Source organism: Diospyros lotus, chromosome 6, assembly GCF_014633365.1.
Source record: "Diospyros lotus cultivar Yz01 chromosome 6, ASM1463336v1, whole genome shotgun sequence".
Classification (NCBI taxonomy): Eukaryota; Viridiplantae; Streptophyta; class Magnoliopsida; order Ericales; family Ebenaceae; genus Diospyros; species Diospyros lotus.
The window spans coordinates 7,044,643-7,069,546 of NC_068343.1; the positions used below are offsets into that span (position 1 = coordinate 7,044,643).

Here is a 24,904-nt window from a genome sequence, read left to right on the forward strand (position 1 = left end):
CTGTCATATTGGTTCAAATATCCTCTTAATATATCAATGGATGTTTTTAAATTTTTCTTCATATCTTTTTCACTCAACCTTTAAATTGTCTCTTTTTTGTTTTACGACCAATTGTTCCCCAAAAAGAATACACGTATGTACATTAAAAGACAAGCAACATATATTTTTGTTCCTTAGATAAAATATATGTTCTAATTGAATACTATTTTTGTGATTTTTTTTTATGAGATTTTTTGTTTGATTCTAAAATAAAATAAGTTAATTATATGTATTTTTTGGAATATAAATATTTTGCTATGAAATATGTAGACATGACAATTAAATCTGTTGAACTGATAAACAATTAATTATTTCACAATATATATGTTTCTATATTATTATTGAAAGGATAAATTTTTAAAATAAAAAAAAGAAAAATTCTTAAAAGGATGTAAATTTTTAGTTTCTTTCAATTTTAAGATGAATTTTTAACTTATTTTAATAATCTACCCATTTTATATTCTAGTTTAGTTGTATGACATTTTTTAATATTTTCATTACAAAAGTATAATTTATTTAAAAATATACAATTTATGTATATTTCTAAAAATCTATTTGTGTATATATATAAATAAATTTAAAATTAAAAATCAAAAATAACACCAACAACGACAATAATTAACCATGATGACCAACCATTGTTAAGAACCCTTATCATTGGGGTTGAATATGGCAACAAGAATAGTCTATCGCTATATTTTTATTACATACTTACATATTATGTATATATATATATAATATATGCATATAAATATTTCTTAAAAAATATTATTTTTATTTATTAAATAAGCACACATTTTCGTTATACCTCTCATCATTAACTCTAAATGACTAGCATTAGCATAAGGTTTAATCTATTTTGCTCGAGATACTTATCAAATGGAGTCAAAAAGAACAAAATATATTCGCTCAAAATACAAATTTGCAAAGAATGTCATTGTAGGCCTTTCTCCTCTCTCCCTTCCCATGGTCGCAATGTGATCGTTGACCATCTCTGCCTTCACCTCTCCATCATCGTCTTGTTGCCATCACTTCGCCACCCCACCTCATTGCCTCGCTGATTGTCGAAGGATGCAATGACAGTTGGCGAGACAGCAAGGTGAAGGCAGCAACAGTTGACGGTCACATCACGACCATAAAAATGGAGAGAGGAGAGAGACAAAGATAGTGACATTCCTTACAAATTTATATTTTGAGTGAGCACATTTTGATCTTTTTGACCCCATTCAATAAGCTCCTCATGTAAAATAACACGACTCTTAGCAAGAACTTTCTCTTGTCGGGTGGATCCAAAACCATCCCGCATTCAGCCTACTTTTTTGCCAAGTATGATAACCTCCACCCAAACCTGGAAAAAACCTGGATCCAACAAGATTTGAAAAGAATTGTTGTAACTAAAAATATACTTTTATGATTAAAATATTGAGAAGGCAGAGAGAAGAAAGTGATGCAGTGACTGCTAGTCGTCACCTTTACCACCCGCCTAAATATTTCCTAGGTGTCACATAAGCAATTAACTCTAAAAGCTTACATATTGTAACAAATTATACAATTAAACTAAAAGATAAATTGAAAATATTATTAAAAAAATTATATGTTTGTTCAAACTAAAATAGAAGTTCAACTTTCTTTTGGTAAATTAGCCTTACTGTTCAAATTAAATTTATTTTTTAAAAAATAAATTATTTTTTAATGTTAAAACTAATTACACTTATCTTGTATATTACAAAGGACCCTGAAAGAAAAACCCTAATCATAAATATCGCCTATCGCCTACATAAAGAGAGAAGCTGAGAAAGACACGGGGCAGAAAGGAAATAGATAAAACAAGAGGTGAGAAGGTAATTTGATTTATGTCCTGGTAGTTGGCATGTCCTTGGGACCAAAAATACTAATTCATAGATAACCACGCCAATCTACAAAATTGCAGGTCAGCAAGCAGAGCCCAAAACAATAGACCAAGAAGCCAGCACTAGCAGTACGACTGTGACAAACAAGAAGTGCATGAAATTATAAGCCAAGCGGCAAGCAGTGGTCAGGTCATCATGTCCTGCTTCAGGAGACCTCTCACATGTGAAACATTTGAGGCCTAGGTCTGTCTTTGGCAGCCATCTCACCTGCATTATCAAATAGCTGCCCAAGCTGTGGTTTAAGAATCATTCGCAAGTTTAAAAGGAAAAGATTTTTTTTCATGGCATACAGACACAAGGAGTATTAACATATGCACATATCAAATATTTAACATCAATTGATGTAGGATGTGGACAGTGGATGCTCCAATCAAGACTAAAGCACCTCCTAGGAGGAGGTATCTCGAATAAATTGTCCAAGTTCGTAGCATTGGAGGGATGGCCATGAGGTACATTGTGAAGCTCTAAGGAGACAACGGCAATTATACACAGTAAATATGAGTTGTAGAGGGCAGTAACGGAGAGAAAGAAAACAATTTCATTCTTTCTGTAGAGGGCATATGCCACAGCATCTCCAGAGCACAGGTTTGCATTAAAACAGATAAGAAAGAGGAAATTATAATAACAGAAACTTAGGGAAGTAAAAAATGAAAAAAGAAAAAATAAACAAACAAGTACGCACCAATTTAAGAAGAGGAAGAACCATGCACTCGTGAAAATGAAAAATGGTTATTCATCTGCAGTGTCTTACACAAAGGCTTAAAGACTAAATACAGGTATAAAATTTCTTTTCCTACATTCACACAGATATTCAGGAGAGGACTCAAGACAACCCTCCCTAAATCAAAATCCTATTTATCATTTTCTTTTCTCTTCACAAATCATGAAACACAAGAAACAGGACCTCAATAGCATTATTTGCAATATCTGATTGCCAGAGTAAATAATATCTCACCAGTATTAACATTGGATCCATTTAAAGTTCATTTTTTGGTCAGCCCCTCCCAGCATTACCATGTCTTTGGTTCCTGAAGTGGCTAAGAAGTGCCTGAGCCTGCAAGCAGCAAAAAGTTCATCACAGTTTTCAAAACAGAATATTTAGATCTTATGATAGTTGGGAGGAGGTGCAGGAGAGAGAACATAGTAAGAATACCTTTTCTTTGGCTCTTGGGGTGCCTGACTGGGATAATGCAACTAATGGGGGAACAGCTCCTTCCTGAAGCACCATGCTACAGAATCTATTGCTGTTTGTGCAAAGCTGTAGAAGAGCAGCAGCTGCGTTCTCCTTTCCCCTTGCAGAACCCAACTCAACAACCTCAACCAGAACAGGGATCCCTCTCTCCTGACCAATAGCAGTCCTCCCCTCGTGAATAGTAGCAAGGTTTGCCAAAACAGCAACAGCTTTATCAACCATCCCCGCAGCAGGATCCATCAACTCTACCAGGTATTTCACAGCACCAGCCTGCACAATCCGGGCTTTGTTTTCATGAAATATTGACAAATTAAACAAAGCTGTAGCAGCATCTTTCTTTCCCCTGGGAGTCCCACTTCCTAACAAATCAACCAGAGGTTTTATTGCCCCAGACCTTCCAATCTTAACCTTGTTATCCTCAATAACTGAGAGACTAAAAAGAGTAGCAGCTGAATTCTCCTTAGCCTCAGGGCTTCCAGTCTTGAGAACATGAATCAGAGGTTCAATTGCCTCAGCATTGGCAATGGCACTTTTGTTGTTATCATTAATTGATAAATTAAGGAGTGCAGTAACAGCATTTTCCTGAATGTTAGAGTCAGCTGAACTGAGTAGATTAACCAACAAACTGATGGCCCCACAGTTTGCAATTACAATTCGATTTTCCATGTTATTCCTGGCAAGAAATCTAAGTTCAGATGTGGCTCTTTTTTGTGCTTCAAGTGAATTACTCTTCAAGTCCTCGACAAGTTGCCTCGCTTGAGTTTCAACTCCAGAAAGATCAGCCCTTGTTTCAATGGCATGTGAAGATACCATCCTTGGAACAAACCTATCAGAAGGTCTGCGCCACATGGTCTGGCTTCGATATCTTGTCTCCAATCTGGGAAGGAACTCAGGTTCTCTCTGTGGAATGTTTAAGGTACTAGCAGCTTGTGGCTCTGATGTGAGCTCCCCAGAAGCATCACTACCATAGGCTGTTGCTCGTGAGGAGTCCTCGTTGCCATCAGCTGATAACCCTTGTGAAACATTCACATTACCAAGCACATTGGAAGATGAGGCTGTTAGCTTATGGCCTGAAGACGATTGCTCATCAGCTGCAGAGGCCCCACTAGCAGTAGAATGTTCTTTTGATGGTGATGTTGGGGGTCGGCTGCTTGACTCCATACTTTGCTCTTCCGAGTTAGCTGACCTGTCTTCAGAACCGTTTAGTGATAACCTTGCAATACCAAACCCATGACTATTTCCAGCTACCACTGGCAGTGAACCCTCTGAAGCTGAACGTGGATGTGATGGAGAAGTTCCCTCTCCAAGGATTCCACTAGAAGAAAATAGGTTCTTTCCAAGTGATGTTGATCGACCTGAGTCAGGTGATATAGGTCGGTGGCTTCTAGAATGAGGAAGGACACGTGGATCCTTGGGGGTAATAGTCTCTCCATCTGCAAGTGATGAAGGCTGATTCAAGCTCATAGACTTAATGGGATCGGGCAGCTTCACATTATTGTTTTCACACCAATTGGCAATTAGCGCCTTTACAGTGTAATTAGGAATAAGATTCGTGTGAGCCAGACCTTGACGTGTTTTAGGGCAAACAGTCAGCCCAAGGTCAATCCATTTTCTGATGAAAGCTCGCTCATAGGTCTGTCCAGAAGCCACAATAACTGGATCTGTCATCAGCTCAAGTGAAAGTGGGCAGCAGAAATCAGGAGGTATGGGAACAGGGTTAGAGCTCTGGGATTGTTTCATCATAACAAGGCGCTCATGCATGTGGGTAACAAGAGAAATCATTTGATCAAAGTACTCTACTTCACCATTATTTTCTGCTTGTTCAGCATTATCCTTCAGTTTTTCAAGGGCCACAGCCTCAATGAGAAGTTCCTGGTTTGACCTTAAGCCCAGACAATCAGAAAATCTTGTCAGGCTCTCTGCGCTGGGTCCAGATCCATCTAGTTTCTCTCTGATGGCTTTATTGATAATAGCTGATGTTTGTTCCAAACCCATCTGTTTAATTTTCTGTGCACAAATCTGCAACCAGATTTGTTAGTGGTGGTAACCTTACCATCTGATAGCATTCATTCAGAAAATATCCAGATTTTGCAAGTGTGAATACTCTAAGATGGGTTTTTCATCTAAAGATTACTACTCAGTGAGCACTGAGATGGATAATCTATGGTGTGTTCAATGGAAAACCAACACATGAAGGAACGACTTTATCTCTCTACATACCTCAAGAGTTGATGCATTCAATTCCAAAGGGAGATGTTGATCAGAAGATTTCAGCAGCTCAAAAATCTCTAAACCAGAAGCCCGAATCTTTGATTTTAAGGATTCAAGTTGCAGAACCTAGAGATCATCAATAAGCTAGTTAGAAGAAATCAATAAAGAAGCTCAAGAGATAAAGCATTCTAATTAAAATTTTGAACAACTTTTCTGCCCAATTACACATCTCTAGCAGGCCAACAAATATAAAATTCTTAATTAACCTAGGGGCAAAACCAAGACCAAAACACTGATCATCATTTCTATATCCTCATTTTTAACCAAAAACCCAACTCTTTGGTTCCAGGTGGGGAAGAGTTCAGATAGAAAAGCAATCTCATGAACAAATGTAGCAAAATATTCCAACATAAATAAACTTTAACTTCGTCCTTCAATATTTTTGTACCATTGAGAAGCAAACAAAGTCCCAGAAACGAGGAGTTGCCTGTAAATTCAACTAAAATAATGAGCAGACACCTTTGCCTGGAAAACATTGAAGCAATCATCCAGATTCCAGAGGATGAATTGGAACTGGATTACCATTGTTTCAGATTGTAGGAAAGGGAAGAAGTGCAGAACTTTCCCTATAGAACAAGATTTTGGATGCAAATACAGGAACAGAACATTTACACAGTATGTGAAATGAAGAAGTAACAAACTGAAAGAGGAATAAGGTCCTTGAGACCTCCTAGCCATGATTGAAATATAGAACCAAAAGCAATAAAGCAAATTAGACTTTGATCACAATAACTGCCATCATCCTTGATGAGGAACTAGAAATATTAAATTTTAATGTTTGATACGAGGATTTAGGTTTTATTAGAATTTAAGAATTTAGATTCTATATTTCGATTTAAGATTTTTGTGATTTTTATTTATTTTTTTGGGACAATTAGAGATTGGGTAATTATGATGAGATATTGTTGATTTTGATTTACCATATTTAAAGTTTTGAAGTCATTTTGTTTAGATTTTTTATTCTTAGATTTATATTTTAATTAGCACTATCGTTTATTAGGTTAACCATGCTTTAGTTAGGATTGAATTTTAGTCTATAAGCCTTTTTTTGGTGATACCGAATACAATTGTGATTCTCTCTCTTTCTCTCTCGGCTTCTTCTTGTCTTCAATTTTCTGCAATCTTTTTGCTGTTCCCCATCAACCCTCCATTTTACTTCTAAGGACTAGACACTGTACCACCAGAACGACTAGCAATATTTTAGCTATATACTAATTTATATGGCTTGATCTCCTTTTCTACAAATCACAAAATGAAAACTGTGTAAGGCCCAAATCTTACAAAATAAATTTTACTCCTTAACGGATGCCAACTTTCAAATAGCTCCCTCAGTTCATCTACAGAATGACTCAGATCTGCAGCTGCCTTCTGGAGCTGTTCTTCAGACAATATGTCAGCATCAGAAATAGCATCAAGCACAGGCTTTAGTAACTTCAGCATCTCTTCAATCTTTTGGTAATATTTCTGAGCTGGTTCATGACTTATGTTGTCAAGAGATGATAAATGGAAGAACGAAGAAAAATTGTTGAGAAGAACTTTTAGAAGTGATATCTCCATCACACCTGCATCAAGAACAAAACAGGAAGAATAACTAAGTAGTTATGGCTTCACAGTGAAGTGGACATAAGGAAACTTTAGTACCAATATCGGCACAAAATCTACAAGTGAAATAGCAAATATGATGCACAAAGCACCAGCAATATACCATAAAAGATGACGAGGAGAAGTTAGAAGAAATAAAAAATCTCTATCAACAAAAGAACACTAATTGCAGTGTTTTGGGAACAACTAATACAAGCAAATAACATTTAAATTAGCCTTTCATAAGAGAAATCCAGAATTGTTCATGTCACCTTAGCGTGTTATCTTCGGCTACTTTAGATAATGAATATTTTCTTTTGTTAAGAGCTCCATCATCCATGATAATATAAAGCTTGTGAAATCTAAAACCCAACTTAGATGCTATCATTCAATTATTTACCAATAAGAATATGTGCTTAGGCGGTTAGAAAGCGAAATTACACATACAATGAGATGACTGAAGGCAGTGGTTACAGGTTCCAATAAAATGAGGAAGTTTTCTGGTATCACTAGTTTACAAGAGCACCATTCATTCTGAAGTATCCCTAAACTTCTTAGATGGTAATCCAGTAAGGTGCATTCAGCATAAAGAATTTTACACCTCCAACCATCTCTATCCATGACCATATCCTTTGTAAGCCATTATATCCTATGTCATGTCTAGTGGTTTCCTGCCAAGTTTTCTTTGGTCTTTCTCCCCCTCCCTCTTTTGCTAGCAATCTTCTCCTCCATTTGATCCACTCACCTCAAGGTCAAGGGTGCTCCTATCAATTTTCTTATCACATATCCAAACCATCATAGTCGTGATTCCCTCCTCTTATCTTCGCTAGGCACCACTCCAACCTTATCATGTTTGATCTTGTTCTTGTTTTGTATTTTCCTATATGGCTGCACATCCACTAGGGGTGTGCAAACTTTGGGTTGAGAAAAATTGAACCACAAATGCTCGGTCTTTGCATTGCCTCAAACCAAAACCAAAACGAAACCGAGCATTCATAGAAATTGAAACTGAGCACCTCAGTTCAGTTTCTCGGTTAACCAACCCACAATGATATAAGCTCAAATTTGCAGGGGCATGCAAATGGGGTAAACTTCAAAGGGAAAACAACAATAAACTTTTTATAAATTAATACATATACAATCAGTTCAAAAAAATCATATTTTCATGTTTTGCTTTGGATAAAATTTCTGGAAAATTAAAATATCCATGTAACGTAACATGTATAAATAGGTGTGGAGAATGTGACATTGGTTCTGTTTGTAGGCATTGATGTCTGCTATTTATCCTGCCTGGGATCAATGTAAGAATAAAATTAAGAGAGAATTTCTGAAAACTATGAAAGAAATCTGAAGCAGAGTAGCCAAAGAGATAAAAACATAAATTAATAGAACAACATGAGTAAAAGGATTAGCACCCAGAAATTCAAGTAAGATGAGAGGATGGACGATTGAAAAGAAAGAAGGCGCTTATAGAAGGATTTCAAAATAAGAGACTGCTGCAGGAAGGGTTTTGCACTGAAATATTGCAAGAATGGCTTCAATGGGCTTCTGAAGAAGTGAAGATTCCAAGGGTTTTGGCTTTCTGCTTGAGCGGTGTGAGGCTGTGAACTGAGAGAGAGAGAGAGAGAGCTGTAACTGTGAGAGTGTGAGGGTTTCTGAAGTATGGTCAGTACTCAGTAATAGCCAAGGTATGTTTGGTCGACACCAGGTTGGTTCAGTTTCAGTTCAATTTGTTCCATGAAGTTTGGTTTGATTTATCAACACTATTAACCAAAACCGAACTGAGCTCCTTGGTTTTTTTGCAAAGGAAGAACAGAAACCAAACCATTTTAACAAAAACTGAACCAAAATCCTCGGTTTGGTTTGGTTTCTTGGTTTCCACAAGTCACCTGCACACCACCATAACATTCTCATTTCAGTAACACTCATGCTCACACATTTAGATTGCATAACAATCTAAGCCACATAATGAGTACAATCTTATAGGCATCCGATAAACTTCACGTGGAGGGATTTTTATAAATCCATAAAAGGATGGGCACACTGTGATGTTCCTAGGGTTTAACCTAGGGTTTGGATTGGAAATCGGAAATTCCAAGGGAATTAGGACTGTTGAGTTATATGGTATAGTCTAGGGTTAATCCTATGATAGAGCTCATGGCCCATGGCCCATTGTATTTGTATATATATATGTGTGTATAGTTTATGGATTTAATTAAGTGGTTTTAATACATATTAAAAGCTAGGTTTATTTCCTAAGTTTCACATGGTATCAGAGCCAAAATACAAACCCTAGTTTTTTACAAACCCTAGCAGCCACCATACAAACCCTAGCAGCCACCATACAAACCCTAGCCGCCGTCGCCACCGCCCACATCACCGACGAACACTGTCGGTCACGTCGCCACCGACCACCGCAGCCTGCCGTCGCCGTCCACTGCGTTTCTACCGCGCGCGCTACTGGTCAGCTGCGGGTCTTCACCGTCCGGCCACCGATCACACACACCACCACCGCCGTTGTGTTCGCCGGCCTCCGATCCGTTGACCCCCGGAGGATCGTCGCCGTTGCCACCACCACGCGTTGCCTCTCTAGCACTGTTCATAGAGACTTTTTTGCTCCGATCTCTCTCACCAGTGCTCCGATCGCAACGTCGTCTTCACCATTGGACTCGCCTCCTTCAGTCCATCCCAGCCCAGGTGGTTTCATCGCCATCCGCTACCATCCGCGACCGCCAATCACCGGCATTCGCCATCTGCCGCCACTCCAGCGCACCTGTTCTTTGTGCTGAATCATCCAGCATTTATTTTTGGTTATTTAGCCCTTTGGTTTCAGATCTGTTGATCTTGTAGGGCTCCCTTTTATCCAACATGGCTGGTACTAGTAAATCTGGCTCCTTTTCTGGTATTTTGTCTCCCTCTCCAGCTATTGCTACTGAGGAGTTGATGGGTAGTTCCAATTATATCTCTTGGTCCAAGGCGGTTGAACTATGGTGTATGGGTCAAGGCTTACAGGATCATCTAACTACCAAGGCCGAGAATGTGACCACGAACAAACCCAAGTGGCAGAGAGCTGATGCTCTGTTGTGCAGTCTCCTGTGGCAGTCAATTGATCCCTCTCTTCATCCGATCTATACTAACTATACCACGTGTTGTGAATTGTGGGTTCAGGCCAAGGCGTTATATACTAATGACATTCAACGCCTGTATTCAGTGGTGTCTAGTCTGCTCAGTTTACGACAACAGGGTTTGATTCTTCCTGATTTTCTTGGTCGGATGGCCTCTATTAAAGCTGAATTTAACTCCTTATTACCTGCTGGTAAGACTGTTGCGGAGGATCTAGCTCAGCGGGATAAGTTCTTCATGGTGTATACTCTTGCTGCCATTGGTCTTGAGCTTGCTCCTGTTCGTGATCAAATTCTTGCTAGTCCTACTGTACCTACTATGGATGAAGTGTATTCTCATCTTCTTCGGGTTTCATCTATTCCTACGATACCTCCCTCTTCTGCAGGTGATCATTCAGTCATGGCTTCTCAGGTTTAGAGTACTGGCGAACAGGGCGGAGATCGTGGTAATTGGGGCAAACGCCCCAAGTGTAACTATTGTCACAAGTGGGGGCATACTAAGGAACAGTGTTATGAGTTGCATGGCCGCCCTCCTCGTGTTAATGTTGCTCATGCTGATGGTTCTCGATCTGAGTCCTTTGATGGTCATCCACCGCAATCTGTCCTTCTCACTGAGGCTGACTATGATGAGTATCTCAAGTATAAGACATCCCAGCAAACCTCATCCACAGTTGCTTCTGTTGCCCATTCTGGTGATTCCACTGCCTGTCTCGCTCAGTCTTCCTCTTTGGGACCATGGGTCCTGGACTCAGGTGCTTCTAACCATATCTCTGGTAATCCCCATTTGTTCTCTCATTTTACTAATTCTATTTCTTTACCTTCTGTAACATTAGCCAATGGGTCCAAAGCGGTTGCTAAAGCTATTGGCACTGCCAAACCCTTACCTTCTCTGCCTTTAGATTATGTCCTTTATCTTCCTCATTATCCTTTTAAACTTGTCTCTGTTAGTAAACTTACGCGTGCCTTAAATTGTTCTATCACCTTTGATGATCATTCTGTTACTATCTAGGATCGCGGTACGGGACAGATGATTAGCGTCGGATGTGAGTCGTAGGGTCTCTATTATCTCAACCTTCCTGCATCGCCTATTGCTTGCTCGGTGACTGAGTCTCCTGCTCTTCTCCACAATCGTTTGGGACATCCTAGTTTAGCTAAATTTCAGAAGATGATCCCCAATTTATCTAGTTTGTCGTCTTTTCATTGTGAGTCTTGTCAACTTGGAAAATAGTCTCGCACTTCTTTTCCAAAGCGTATCAATAATCGGGCTATGTCCCCGTTTGCTTTAGTTCATTTTGATGTCAAGGGTCCTAGCCGTGTCGTGTCTGTTTTGGGTTTTCAATATTTTGTAACGTTTATCGACGATTATTCTCGTTGCACATGGTTATATTTAATGAAAAATCGTTTTGAGTTATTCTCAATTTTTGAATCCTTTTGTGCTGAAATCAAAACGCAATTTCATACCTCTGTCCAAGTATTGTGCAGTGACAATGCCCCTGAGTATTTTTCTATTCCCTTTACTACCTTTATGTCTTCTCAGGGGATCTTGCATCAGTCGTCTTGTGCATATACACCACAGCAGAATGGAGTTGCTGAGCGTAAAAACAGACATTTGATTGAAACTGCTCACACTCTTATTCTACATCATCATGTCCCCTTTCGCTTTTGGGCTGAAGCTGTCCTTGCTGCTTGCTATCTCATTAACAAGATGCCCTCATCGGTTCTTCAGCACCAGATTCCTCACTCTCTCTTGTTTCCTGATCAACCATTATATATTCTTCCTCCACGTGTCTTTGGTTGCATCTGTTTTGTCCATAATTTGTCTCCCAGTCATGATAAATTGTCTGCTCGGTCCATCAAGTGCATTTTTCTTGGTTACTCTCGCCTTCAGAAGGGTTATCAGTGTTATTCTCCTGACACTCGCCGCTATTTTCTTTCGGCGGATGTTACCTTCTTTGAGTCGTCTCATTTCTACTCTTCGCCTCATTCCGAGTGTCCACCCATTTCTAAGGCCATCCCTCTTCCCGCGAGTCCTCCTGCTCCTATTCTCCCTATTCCTTCTTCTACCCCATTGCAGGTTTATCATCGGCGTCATCAGCCTCGGTCTCCTCCCGGTGGAGATGTTGCTCCTGCATCTCCTACTACTTCAGCGACTCCTGCTGCCTCACATCCTGCTCCAGTCTCTCCACCTGCCGCGGTCTTGCCTTCTGAGGATCTGCTTCCTATTGCCCTTCAGAAAGGTACCCATTCTTCTCGCAATCCTCACCCCATTTATAATTTTCTTAGCTATCACCATCTCTAGTCTCTTTTTTGTGCTTTTGTGTCTTCCTTATCCTCTGTGTCAGTACCTAAGACTGTTAGTGAGGCACTTTCTGATCCTTGGTAACGACAAGCAATGGTTGATGAGATGACTGTTTTGCATTCCAATGGTACTTGGGATTTGGTTCCTTTACCCCCAAGGAAATCTCTTGTCGGCTGTCGGTAGATCTATACTGTCAAGGTGGGTCCTGATGGGCAAGTTGATCGCCTCAAGGCTCGTTTGGTTGCCAAAGGGTATACTCAGGTTTATGGCCTTGACTATGGTGACACTTATTCCCCTGTTGCTAAGATATCCTCTGTGCGTTTGTTTCTCTCTATAGCAGCTATGCGCCACTGGCCGCTGTATCAACTGGACATTAAGAATGCCTTCTTACATGGTGAGCTTCAGGAGGAGATTTATATGGAGCAACCTCCTGGGGTTTGTTGCTCAGGGGGAGTCTGGGCAGATTTGTAAACTCCGCCGCTCACTATATGGGTTGAAGCAGTCTCCTCGAGCCTGGTTTGGTCGTTTCAGTGCTGTCATTCAAGACTTTGGTATGACTCGTAGTGAGTCTGATCATTCGGTTTTTTATACACACACATCACAGGGGAGGTGTATATATTTGGTTGTCTATGTGGATGATATTGTTATTACCGGTGATGATCAGGATGGTATTATTCAGTTGAAGAAACATCTTTTCCATCATTTTCAGACTAAGGACTTGGGGTTACTTAAATACTTTCTTGACATAGAAGTTGCTCAGTCCAGTTCTGGTATTGTTATCGCTCAACGGAAGTATGTGTTAAGACATTCTGGAAGAAACTGGGATGCTTGATTGTAAACCTATAGATTCTCCTATGAACCCTAATGTAAAGCTCTTACCAGGACAGGGGGAGCCTCTTGCTGATCCTGGAAGATACCGCAGGCTAATCGGAAAACTTAATTATCTCACTATCACTCGCCCAAATATTTCTTTCTCAGTCAGTGTTGTCAGTCAGTTTTTATAGTCTACTTGTGATAGCCACTGGGATGCAGTAGTCCGAATTCTCAGGTATATTAAGGGAGCTCCAGGTAGAGGACTATTGTATGAGGACAGAGGTCATACTCAAGTAGTCGGATATTCTGATGCTGATTGGGCAGGTTCTCCTTCTGATAGACGGTCTACTTCAGGATATTGTGTTCTGGTTGGAGGAAACCTAGTATCCTGAAAAAGTAAGAAGCAGGAGGTTGTTGCTAAGTCGAGTGCCGAAGCAGAATATCGTGCTATGGCCTTGGCAACGTGTGAATTTATCTGGTTAAAACAATTGCTTTAGGAGCTCAAGTTTGAAGAGATATCACAGATGAGATTAATTTGAGAGAATCAAGCTGCATTACATATTGTTTCCAATCCAGTCTTTCATGAGAGGACCAAACATATTGAGATAGATTGTTACTTCATCCGAGAGAAGATTTTATCTGACTGTATTACCACAGATTTTGTCAATTCCAATGACCAGTTAGCAGATGTCTTCACTAACTCTCTCAGGGGTCCTCGAATTGAGTATATTTGTAGCAAGCTTGGCGCATATGATATATATGCTCCAGCTTGAGGGGGAGTGTTGAGTTACATGGTATAGTCTAGGGTTAATCCTATGATAGAGCCTATGGCCCATGGCCCATTGTATTTGTATATATATATATATGTGTGTATAGTCTATGGATTTAATTAAGTGGTTTTAATACATATTAAAAGCTAGGTTTATTTCCTAAGCTTCACAAGGACCAAGAACAGAAGGATTGGAGGGAGAATTAGATAGAAATGAGGAAGAGTTGCAGACAAAACAAAGACAGGGAGAGATCAAAAGGAAAGCAGAGGGAAACGGGAGGGAATTTGAGAGAGAATTGATGAGAGGGAAAGCTGAAATTCAATTGTTGTTATTCAAGTTTTGCATTGAGTAGCTGGAAAGATTAGAAGGACTCGGAAATCCTATTGAGGACTATGTGCGGTAGTGGCAGTTAGGTAAATTAGGCTAACTCTATATTATATTAAGTGAGGGGTAGTTAGGGAAATGTCCCGATTATATCATCCCTTGTAACTCACGCCCTTGTGTCTATAAATAAGAGGTGTGGGGTAATCTATCGGGCACTTGTGATTGATCATTCTCATTGATAGTTTCTGAGAGCTGCATTGTAAGAGAACCTAGAAAGAGTCTTGTAATCTTGCAGTGAGGGAAGAGGGATTGTGTGAGTGTGATTCTTGTATTGTTTTTCATCAAGTTCTAGTGGATTGCTCTCTCTGAAAGCGGCTGGATGTAAAACTGATTCTACCAGTTCGAACCAGGATAAAATCACTGGTATTCTTGTGGTTTGATTGTTCTATCTCCTTTTTAAATTCTGTTTCTACTTTATATTCTGATTGTAGCGTATATCAAGAAGTGTGTGTGTGTGTTATATTGGGCCTAAAATCAGTGTTCCAATGCTCCCAGTTTTAACCATTATCATAAAAAACATATCCTACCGACAGTCTTCAGTAGCTTTATATAGCTAATCTACAAAAAATAACAAATTAACAGAAAAATACAACTAGAGAAAAATATAAGTAAAATGTAAAATAGGCTAATTACTGTTTTAGCCCTATTAAAACCCTTGGGTCCTGACACACACTTCTCCACTTTAACCGTCTTGCCTGATTCTATGAATGACATCCTCCAAAATCTATGAGGAAAAACACATTGAAGGCTATACAGCAATGTTTAGAATTTCAAAATCAAACATGTAAGGGGTAACAAGTCTGAGTCTGAGAATTAAAATGCAAACAATAAATTCAGCTAAAAAAAAAAGTAACTAAAATCATTCTTTCGTTGATGCAAAAGTTAATCACATTATCAATCAGATGGTAACAAGATAAAATACCTTTTTGTTGGAAACCTGCAATTTGAAACACCAATGGTTTCTCTCACATTGCTGATCTTCAAGAAATTACACTAGACCATAGGAGAAAATAATTTTGGAACACTCTAGAGAAAAATGCAAATCCTGGAGCATCAAGACATTAAACTCATCTCCAAAGATATCCACTTCTAAAAATTCCCGTTACTGAATCCCTGTACAAGTAAAAAGAAGATATAAATATAAAGGGATCACCTGGAAGGATTATTTACCATGAGGGCATAGCAAGAAAGCATGAATAAAAAAAAGGATAAGACAAGAACCTTTGAGAGCACTAACAATATCGTAAAGGCATATGACAAAAGAGAATAACAATTAGATAGCAAAAATCACTCCAAAAACATCACATCGGACAAACTGTTTGCATGTTTTTTTTTTTTTTTTTTTGGGAGGGGGTTACAAATGAAACCAACCGAAAATAGGTTCAAACTACATGTCTACTCTTAGGAACAGGAAGAATAAAGAAACAAGAAGAATCGTTTCCTTCCTCATGTGGATATATCCCATGTTATTAATTTTTATTTTATTGCAATCTTTATTGGTTTTTGGATAAATAAACAAGTATATGGAGTGAAAAATCATCTCAAGGGGTAAACCTTATACGCAAGAACGAGCAAGAATCCAGGGGCTCCTGCTACCTAAATACAAGTCAAACAAAACAGCATAATGGCAAATGATCAATCAAATCATGTCCTTTGCAATGAATAAGAGAGTCAACATAAGACAAGTGAAAGCAACAAGGACGCTATTAGATGCATGGTGATGTAGGACCAGAACACATTGGCAAAGACAGTGCAAGAGAAGCAAAGGAGAATAGAGGATCAGAAGAGAAGACAATAGTAAAAAGAAGAATAAGAGAAGTAGAGGAATAGAGGGAGAATAGACTAGAGAGAGAAGAAGCTAGGTAGAAGAGGAGAGAAACCAAGAGGAGGAAATAACCAATATTTTTGTTCAATAATTCAATACCAAAGTGAATAAACCACTACATAAATCCAATAATTCAAGAAGCTGGTCTGTATGCTTTGTAAGCTTCCTAATGATCGGTTACAAATGAGAGACATGCAACATGTCATTGATTTAGTCCTAAGGTCTTAAAACTTAATCTGCCACATTTTAAGGCGAACTCCGAGAAGCTACTAAGTGAAATGGGCCACATACAGAAAATTCTAGGTAAGGGGTTTGTTCATTATAGCCTTAGTCACTGTGCTATACTTACCCTTTTAACTCCTAAAAGAAAGAAGGATCTGTGGAATGTCTGGGAATAATAGAGCCAACAACAAATTACCATCAACCATAGGTTTCCCATTCCTAGAGTATAGGACGTGTTTGATATGTTGGACAGTTCTACTTGTTTGCGTAGTAGGTATCACCAAATTCACATTCATTAGGAGATGAGTGAAAAATTACCTTTAAGACCCAAGATGGACTTTATGAGTGGTTAGTGATACCCCTTTGATTTGTCTAATGTTCTCAGTACTTTCATAAGGATTATAATATAAATGATAAAAAAAATTATAGGAAAATTCTTTAGTTGTCTACTTTGATGATATCTTGTCCTATTGCAAATCTCAAGAAGCATCTCTAAGTCATCTTAGGAAAGTTTGCAAGACTCCAAGGTTAGAAGAATTACATGTTAACCATAAGAGTTAACCCAAGTGCTTTTCTTAGGTTTCATTGTTTCTACCCAGCGTATGGCTCTTATCATAAATTGTTTGAAGGAAGCAGCATTTTAGTGCGTAGTTCAGTTGCTAGAGTCTCTAAAGATATACATACATACATATATATAATGTATATAACTACAGCACCTTGTCTTAAGGCATGCTGATTTTGTTAAATCTTTTGAGGTTGCTTGTAATGTGCCTGATATTAGTGTTGTGGGTGTCTTAAGCCAAGAGGGTCAACCTAAAAGCATTCTCTAGCAGAAATTCAATGAGACTGAATAAAGATATCCCATTTATGATAAAGAGTCTACATTCGTTAGGTGAACCCTTGCTCTCACGTTGCTATTGTCCAGTCTTTTCGTCATTGAAGATGCTATTTGTACGGTTGTACCCTGAAGAGTTGTCTTGCATTCTGGTCATCTAATACTTAGGAGCTGTTTAGTTATGGAAAAGAATCCCAGTTTTTCAGAAAATTACTACACAGAAAATGGAAAATTAGAAAACTTGTTTAAGTAGAAAAAATTTCCAAATGAAAAATAGAGATTGGCAAAATGCGGTTTTCCAAAATTGAACTACACTTCGAAAACTCCTAAAATGAGCTTTCTAAGTTTTCCTTGTTAATTTGGAGATCTCGAAAACACAATTTTCTGAAAATTTTTCACAAATCATCTTCATCTCCTTCTATAACACAGATTACACAAAAGAAATTGAAACATCTCTCCTTTTTTTGAACATGTGTTCCAATTTTCTAGATTGAAAATTACTTTATGTATTTCTAACATTTGAAAGCGTTTTCTAAATTTTCTTTAGGAAATGAAAATTAAAAATTTTATAGAAAACTGAAAATCATTTTCCACAACTAGGCAGCCCCTTAGGTATTTGGAATCCCGAAATCTAAATTCTAGACATGCTTGATGGGTTGAGTAGTGTTAGAGTAGAAACACAATACTCTCTAGGACACTCACACTCACTAAGTCAAGGATAGAGACTCACAACCACTCACGGCGACAAGAATTACAAAACACAAAAGTAAAGAACAGAAATCAGCATCAAGAACACCACAAGATTATCCTAGTTCAGTCTCAAATTGAGACCTATGTCCAGATTGGCTTGGCCTTCACTTTTCCACTATCTTGTATAGGTTGATTACATGTGCCTTTGACAGAACTCTCTCATAGTCCATATATCCTGAAAACTATAAAGTTCTCAACCCAGAGTATACACAGCAATACCCACCTCACTCTTAAGCACACAGCCAAAACAAACCCACTCGCTCACAAGATAGAATTCCCGCATTAAGCACAAAATGAAGTACCGCACAACAGCCCCCTCCGGACTCCTATTTATAAGCCATAGGGCGGGAGTTACAATAACAGAAAATAAAGCCCCCAACTGACCGTTACCCCTAACAATAGGCCAGCTGTCCTTCTAGAAACAATCCTTCTAGAAGACTTTTCCTAACCAACTAAACAGGACATAAACAACACTATTTTTACATAAACTTTCTGATATCTATTCCACTAATCTAGTACAAGTGTTCTAACAAAATCTCCACCCATTTGCAGGATTAGGCCTTCCTCAGGATCCTACACCCTTCCCACTGACCTGCATCTTCATTGTCCAAGCTGCAGTAGCTTTATACAATGCTTCAATTTAGCTGTAGGTACAAGTTTTGTAAAAATGTCCGTTGCATTGTCTTCCCCTGCCACTTTGGTTAGAATCACAGTTTTATTTTCAATAACTTGTTGTCATGTCCTTAGGAGGATTAGAAGGATAATATTGGATAGAGATATAATAAAAGGGGTAATATTGTAATAGGCTCATATTAGTTTGTTAGGAGATATTTGGTTGTTTGTTAGGAGCACATGGGTGCTGTTAGAAATTAGTTAAGGGGCTACCTATGCCTATAAAAAGGCCATTGTAAGAGAAGAATGATATGCTGAAAATTATTGAATTGAAATTCCATTTTCTTTCCTCTACCATTCTTCCTCTCTCGTTCTTCTTCCTCTCTTTTCTGTTCTCTATTTCTCCCTCTCTTTCCCTTAATATCTCTCCCTCTAACTACTGATTTCTCCCTCCTACAATCTGATTTTCTTCCCCAATTCCTCTTCTATCCTATCACGAACCCTAGGTTTGTGACACTTGTCTGATAAAGTGGTGTCTTATGTCTATATGCTTAATTCTTTTATGGTGTGCTTGGTTTTTAGACAAATGAATTGTACTTTGACTATCACACATCAAAGTGGTCTTAACCTTTACACCTATAAGCTCACTCACTAATCCCTTTAGCCACACAGCCTCCTTAATAGCATTTGAAATTGCTATGTACTCAGCCTCGATGGTTGATAATGCTACCACATGTTGGAGACTTGATTTCCAACTAATAGTAGAGTTCCATAACCTAAAGACATAACCGAGTTGTGGACCTACATTTGTCAGACAACATAATCAGCATCCGAATATCCTATGATTATAGGTTGATCTTCTAGATTTGCACAACTATAAGTCAAAGCATAATCTATAGAACCTTTCAAATATCTGCACATCCACTTAACTGCCAACCAATGAGGCTTACCTGGGTTGGCCATAAACCGACTTATGACACTCATTCCATGTGCCAAGGTTGGTCTCGTGCATACCATACCATACATTAGGCTGCCTACTGCACTTGAGTATGGTATATGGGCCATCTCTTTTCTCTCTTCCTCATCCTTAGGGGGACTAATCTGAGGATAGTTTAAAGTGGGATGCAAAAGGCACACTAACTGCCTTTACATTTGACATCCCAAATCTGGACAGCAACTTAGCTAAGTAAGATTTTTGTGAAAGGTAGATTTTTCTATGTTGCTTATCCCTAGAAATCTCCATTCCTAAAATTTTCTTTGCCTCACCTAATTCCTTCATCTCAAACTCAGCCTTCAACCTTTGTTTAAGAAGCTGAATTTCTCTAGTGGATTGACTTGCAATGAGCATGTCATCCACGTATAATAACAGATAGATAGAAATATTAGGTGTGACATGTTTGAAATATATGCAGCAGTCATAGGAACTCCTTAGGTATCCTTGTTTTATCATAACCAAATCAAATTTTCGATATCACTGTCTTGGGGACTGTTTAAGTCCATACAGTGACTTCCCAAGAAGACATACTTTCTCCACCTCTCCCTTAGCTTCAAAACCCTTTGGTTGATCCATAAAAATCCTCTCTTCAAGGTCCCCATGAAGGAAGGCAGTTGTGACATCCATCTGCTCCAATTTTAAGTCCAATTGGGCAGTGATAGCTAATAAAATCCTTATAGAGGTGTGTCTCACTATTAGAGAAAATACCTCGTTAAAGTCTATGCCTGGCACTTGAGTGAACCCTCTAGCTACCAACCTAGCCTTGAACCTAGGTTTAGCATTATTTCCAGCCCCATCTTTAATCTTGAAGAGTCATTTGCAACCTACTATTCACTGCCCTCTTGGCCTTTCAACCAATTTCCAGGTATTATTCTTCTTAAGGAATGCTATTTCTAACCTCGTGGCTTCTAGCCATTTATTAGCATCCTTAGAGGACACCACTTCTACATAGGTGAGGGGTTCTTCGCCTATGGTTTCTACTACACTGGTTAGGGCATATGCAACTAGGTCAGAATAACTGTATCTTCGTGGTGGCCTACAGGTTCTAGGCTACTGGTTTCGAGCTACACTATATCTATCTGGATTAGGTTGATCCCCTAAGCTCTACATCACTGTCATCCTCACCCCCTCCAAATTGGGAGGATTCTATGTCCTGGTCTTCATCTTGCCTAGGTTTAGAGATATCATGATCAACATCAGATGGATCTTGGGAGTTAAAAGGGGTGATTCCAATTATCTCCACCTGAACTGACTCTCTATTTTGTTCATTATCATGTTGTGATTCATCATTTGCTAATTTTATGGTAGACTCTCCTCAACGAATGTCACATCTCTTGTGACTATGATTCTTGGTCTTTCCGGTTCTAAATTCCATAGTTTGTAGCCTTTTCCAATCCTAGACTTAAACCTTGATTTACCCCTATTCTTTTGGTCTCTTTTAGAGCTTCTTGATCTTGCTTTAAAGCATCACCAAAAGTAGATTTACTATCCATTTTAATTCTTAATTCTTTAGAGTTTAATGCCCCTATTACATCTTCTAAAGAAAGTTTATCTCTACCATGCGGGAGAATATCAACAAAATTCTCATAAGACTTAGGTAATGAATAGAAAAGAACTAAGGCTTTGTCTTCATCCTCATATTTTACATCTATGTTTTCTAAATCTAAACATAGTTTGTTAAAATCGTCTATATGATCCTGAAGTTTCTGTTGTTCATGCATTTTAAAATAAAAGAACCTGGCCTTGAGGAAAAAACGGCTAGAAAGTGTCTTCTTGAGGTACAAGTCTTCCAATCTTTTCCAGATTTCTGCCACAGACTTCAATTTTGACACCTCCTTGAGTACTTTGTCTCCAAGACTCAGAAGCAGAAGGCTGTAAGCCTTCTTCTTGATCTCTGCCCTGAGTCTCCTTCTGTTCCGTCGTTAAAACCGGTGTTTCTTTCTTGATTGATGTCCCTATTGCCTTGTCCTCTTGTTCCAGTGCCCCTTCCAGGCCTTGACTACAGAAGAGAGCTTCCATCTTGATCCTCCATAGGCCGAAGTCGTTGGTCCCATCGAATTTATCAATGTCATACCTCGATGCAGTTGGTGCCATACCAATTTGAGACATAGATTCTCTCCTTGAGTTTCTTGAAGAATCTTGAATGCCTTAGAGATTATAGGTTCTGATACCAAGTTGTTAGAGTAGAAACACAATACTCTCTAGTACACTCACACTCACTAAGTCAAGGATAGAGACTCACAACCACTCACGGCAACAAGAATTACAAAACACAAAAGTAAAGAATAGAAATCAGCATCAAGAATACCACAAGATTATCTTGGTTCAGTCTCAAATTGAGACCTACGTCCAGATTGGCTTGGCCTTCACTTTTCCACTATTTGTATAGGTTGATTATATGTTCCTTTGACAGAACTCTCTCATAGCCCATATATCCTGAAAACTATAGAGTTCTATACACAGCAATACCCGCCTCACTCTTAAGCACACAGCCAAAACAAACCCACTCGCTCACAAGATAGAATTCCCACATTAAGCACAAATTGAAGTACTGCACAACATCCCCCTCCCGACTCCTATTTATAAGCCATAGGGCGGGAGTTACAATAACAGAAAATAACGCCCCCAACTGACCGTTATCCCGAACAATAGGCCAACTATCCTTCTAGAAACAATCCTTCTAGAAGACTTTTCCTAACCAACTAAACAAGACATAAACAACACTATTTTTACATAAACTTTTTTATATCTATTCCACTAATCTAGTACAAGTGTTCTAACAAGTAGACCTTTGTCCTTCGGCAAATTCTAGAGTTGAAATAAAGTTGTTAATGCTCTTAATAGGATAGTTACCAGTTAGGCAACGAGTGCAAAAGTTATTAATTTTAATTGGGTAAGGGATGCTTATCCTACTTGTACTGGTTCTCAAATTATTTACCACAAAGGTTAGTGAGGACAACTGTAGACCTCACATTGACTTTGTCATTCATGGGGATTACCTATTTTGGGCGATCAAGTTATATATTCCGTACACTTTACTCAAAAGACTTTCTAGGTTTAAACATGCACACAAATGGATTAGTTGGTCATCGTGGTAGGCATACAACCATTACAGTTGTTACTTGCCATCTTTGAAGAGACGTATATCCATAATGATCTCACAATATCACACTTGTTACCCTAGATTGTCTGAGGGCGTGATTTTATGTTGTTGCAGTAGATAGATTCTCTAAGATGACACATTTAATTCCTTGTAGTAAGACAATTGATGCTTCACATGTTGCTCAATTGTTCTTTAGGTAAGTTGTTAAATTGCATGATTTACCTTCTGTATTCTGTAGAGATGTTAAGCCTGTTAGTTATTTTTGAAAGACCTTAAAAATTATTTAGCACTAGCTTGAAATTCACTTCCACTTAGGCGCTTTCCACTGCTACACTTATGGACAGACCACGATTGTTAACTGTAGTTTGGGTAATTTGCTTAGCTTTCTTCTAGGATAAAAAACAGTAATTGGATGTTGATTTTGCCAAACATGGAGTTTGCCTACAATAACTCTATCAAATGGGTCTAGCGGCAATTCTCCTTAGACCTTGCGCAATTACTCCCTGTTACTCAATTTCCATGCCCGCTAAAACTTTGCCTAACATATCCATAATTTGCATGCTGGGATCAGGTGTAATAAATAATGATGATTATAAACTAGTTACTAACATACATCATCAAGCTAGGGAATTTAATGAGAGTGACTGTGTTATAGTCCAAATTCATCCTATACACTCTTTCAAGAAGCTACATACTCAAGTTAATAGACAATTCCTCGTCATTAGCAAGCTTGGACCTAATGTACATCATCAAGCTAGGGAAATTAATGAAGGCTACCTGAGAACATTTTAGTATCTGATTTTTCCTTCTAGTGTCCTTGCAAGTGTCATCAAGTTCTTTGATCTCCACATCTTTCATGGCAAAGGGCATAATTGAAGTTGTACTAGATGATGAAAATGCAGATTCATCTCAGAAAGGTTTTGATAGGGTGTTGAATAAATAGAAAGGCCATCCAAATTCAGATGTCACTTGGCTCACCATTCACTAAACTCTTTAAGTGATACTTGCAGTCCATCTGATGAATCAAGTTCTTTCTGGTAGAGGACCTAAATGTGAAGGCTTTAAAATGAACTCTAGGCATTTTTAAGAATTTTCAATTAGAATTTTTTTTTTCCTAATTAGTCTTTTATTTATTTATTTATTTTTATTTTTGATTATTCTGTTCTAAATTGGGTTTGTTAGCAGTTAGCACCCCATATAAACCTCTCTTAGTGTAGTTTGGACATGTCAAAGATACGAGTTCTATAAAGTGTCCAAGTGTATTACTTTTCATACATACTACATAAAATCAAAATATCAAAGTAATAAGCTGACATCGGAGGTCACTAAAATGCTGTCCAAGTTAAGTGGAGAAGATCATCCTAAGAAGTTATCAAGATATGCATGCCCTCACATCTATATCACAATAGAGATATATGCCTATTTGTATACATGTTATGAAACTTTGCTCTTCATCCGGGGAAAACACAACTTAAAGTTGAAATAACTGATTTTTCCAGCTAAACCAACACTGTTTTTCCTGTTCCCCTCTCAAGCTGCTTTGCCAACACAGGTCACTTCACCTAAACCAAATCAGAATGAATTATTAAGCCAGGATGTGGCATACATAACAGTGTTGACTAATAATCCAACTAACGAACTTATGCCATAAATCACAATCTAAGCTGTTATGCAGAATCCTATATTCTCAAAGACATATATGTATATATTCTAACAAATTGCAGAACCAAATAGACACAAAGGCAGACTTAGGTGTATATGCGTGCATATATAATAGTTATAAATGGAACATACGATCTGCCGTATAATTTCACTCGATTCAATGTTTGAATTAGTAAACATAAGCGTCGGCGACTAGGAATTTCGGAGTACAACCAAGATGGTCTAGGTATATCTGTCTCAACCGGACGCACGTCAACGGAAATGCGAGAACAAGCTAAGCCATCAATCTCGAAGCAAGATGCGTGTATGTATACAGTCAGAAGAAAAAAATAAACCCTAGACGGATCAAACCGAAAAAAATAAGAGAGAGAGAGAGAGAGAGAGAGAGAGAGAGAGAGACCTGAGCCGAGCAAAGGGTTTGGAACTTCGCCGTCTTCGCAACCCGTCCCCAGCCAGAAGAGTTCTGAAATTCCAATTCCCCCCCCCCCCCCCCTGCTGCTTTTCCCTTTTGTCCTCGCCC

General features: G+C 38.5%; 1 protein-coding gene across 6 annotated transcripts; it reads right to left on the reverse strand.

Moving 5' to 3' along the window:
• Positions 1-1,701: 1,701 nt before the first annotated feature.
• On the reverse strand, positions 1,702-24,884 carry LOC127803798 (U-box domain-containing protein 4-like). 6 transcript variants are annotated; one of them, XM_052340304.1, is made up of 7 exons: positions 24,517-24,679; positions 15,304-15,494; positions 6,694-6,974; positions 5,362-5,478; positions 3,103-5,160; positions 2,905-3,003; positions 1,702-2,156 (listed from the first exon to the last, which is right to left on the reverse strand). In XM_052340304.1, the coding sequence occupies exons 3-6, from the start codon at positions 6,967-6,969 to the stop codon at positions 2,944-2,946; spliced, it is 2,511 nt and encodes an 836-aa protein (XP_052196264.1). In that variant the 5' UTR covers positions 6,970-6,974; positions 15,304-15,494; positions 24,517-24,679; the 3' UTR covers positions 1,702-2,156; positions 2,905-2,943. The 6 variants fall into 6 exon arrangements, with proteins under 6 accessions (XP_052196264.1, XP_052196265.1, XP_052196262.1 ...); XM_052340305.1 differs by having other exon boundaries at positions 1,702-2,172; XM_052340302.1 differs by lacking the exons at positions 1,702-2,156; positions 24,517-24,679 and adding exons at positions 15,936-15,977; positions 24,785-24,864 and having other exon boundaries at positions 2,663-3,003.
• Between the last annotated feature and the right edge of the window lie 20 nt (positions 24,885-24,904).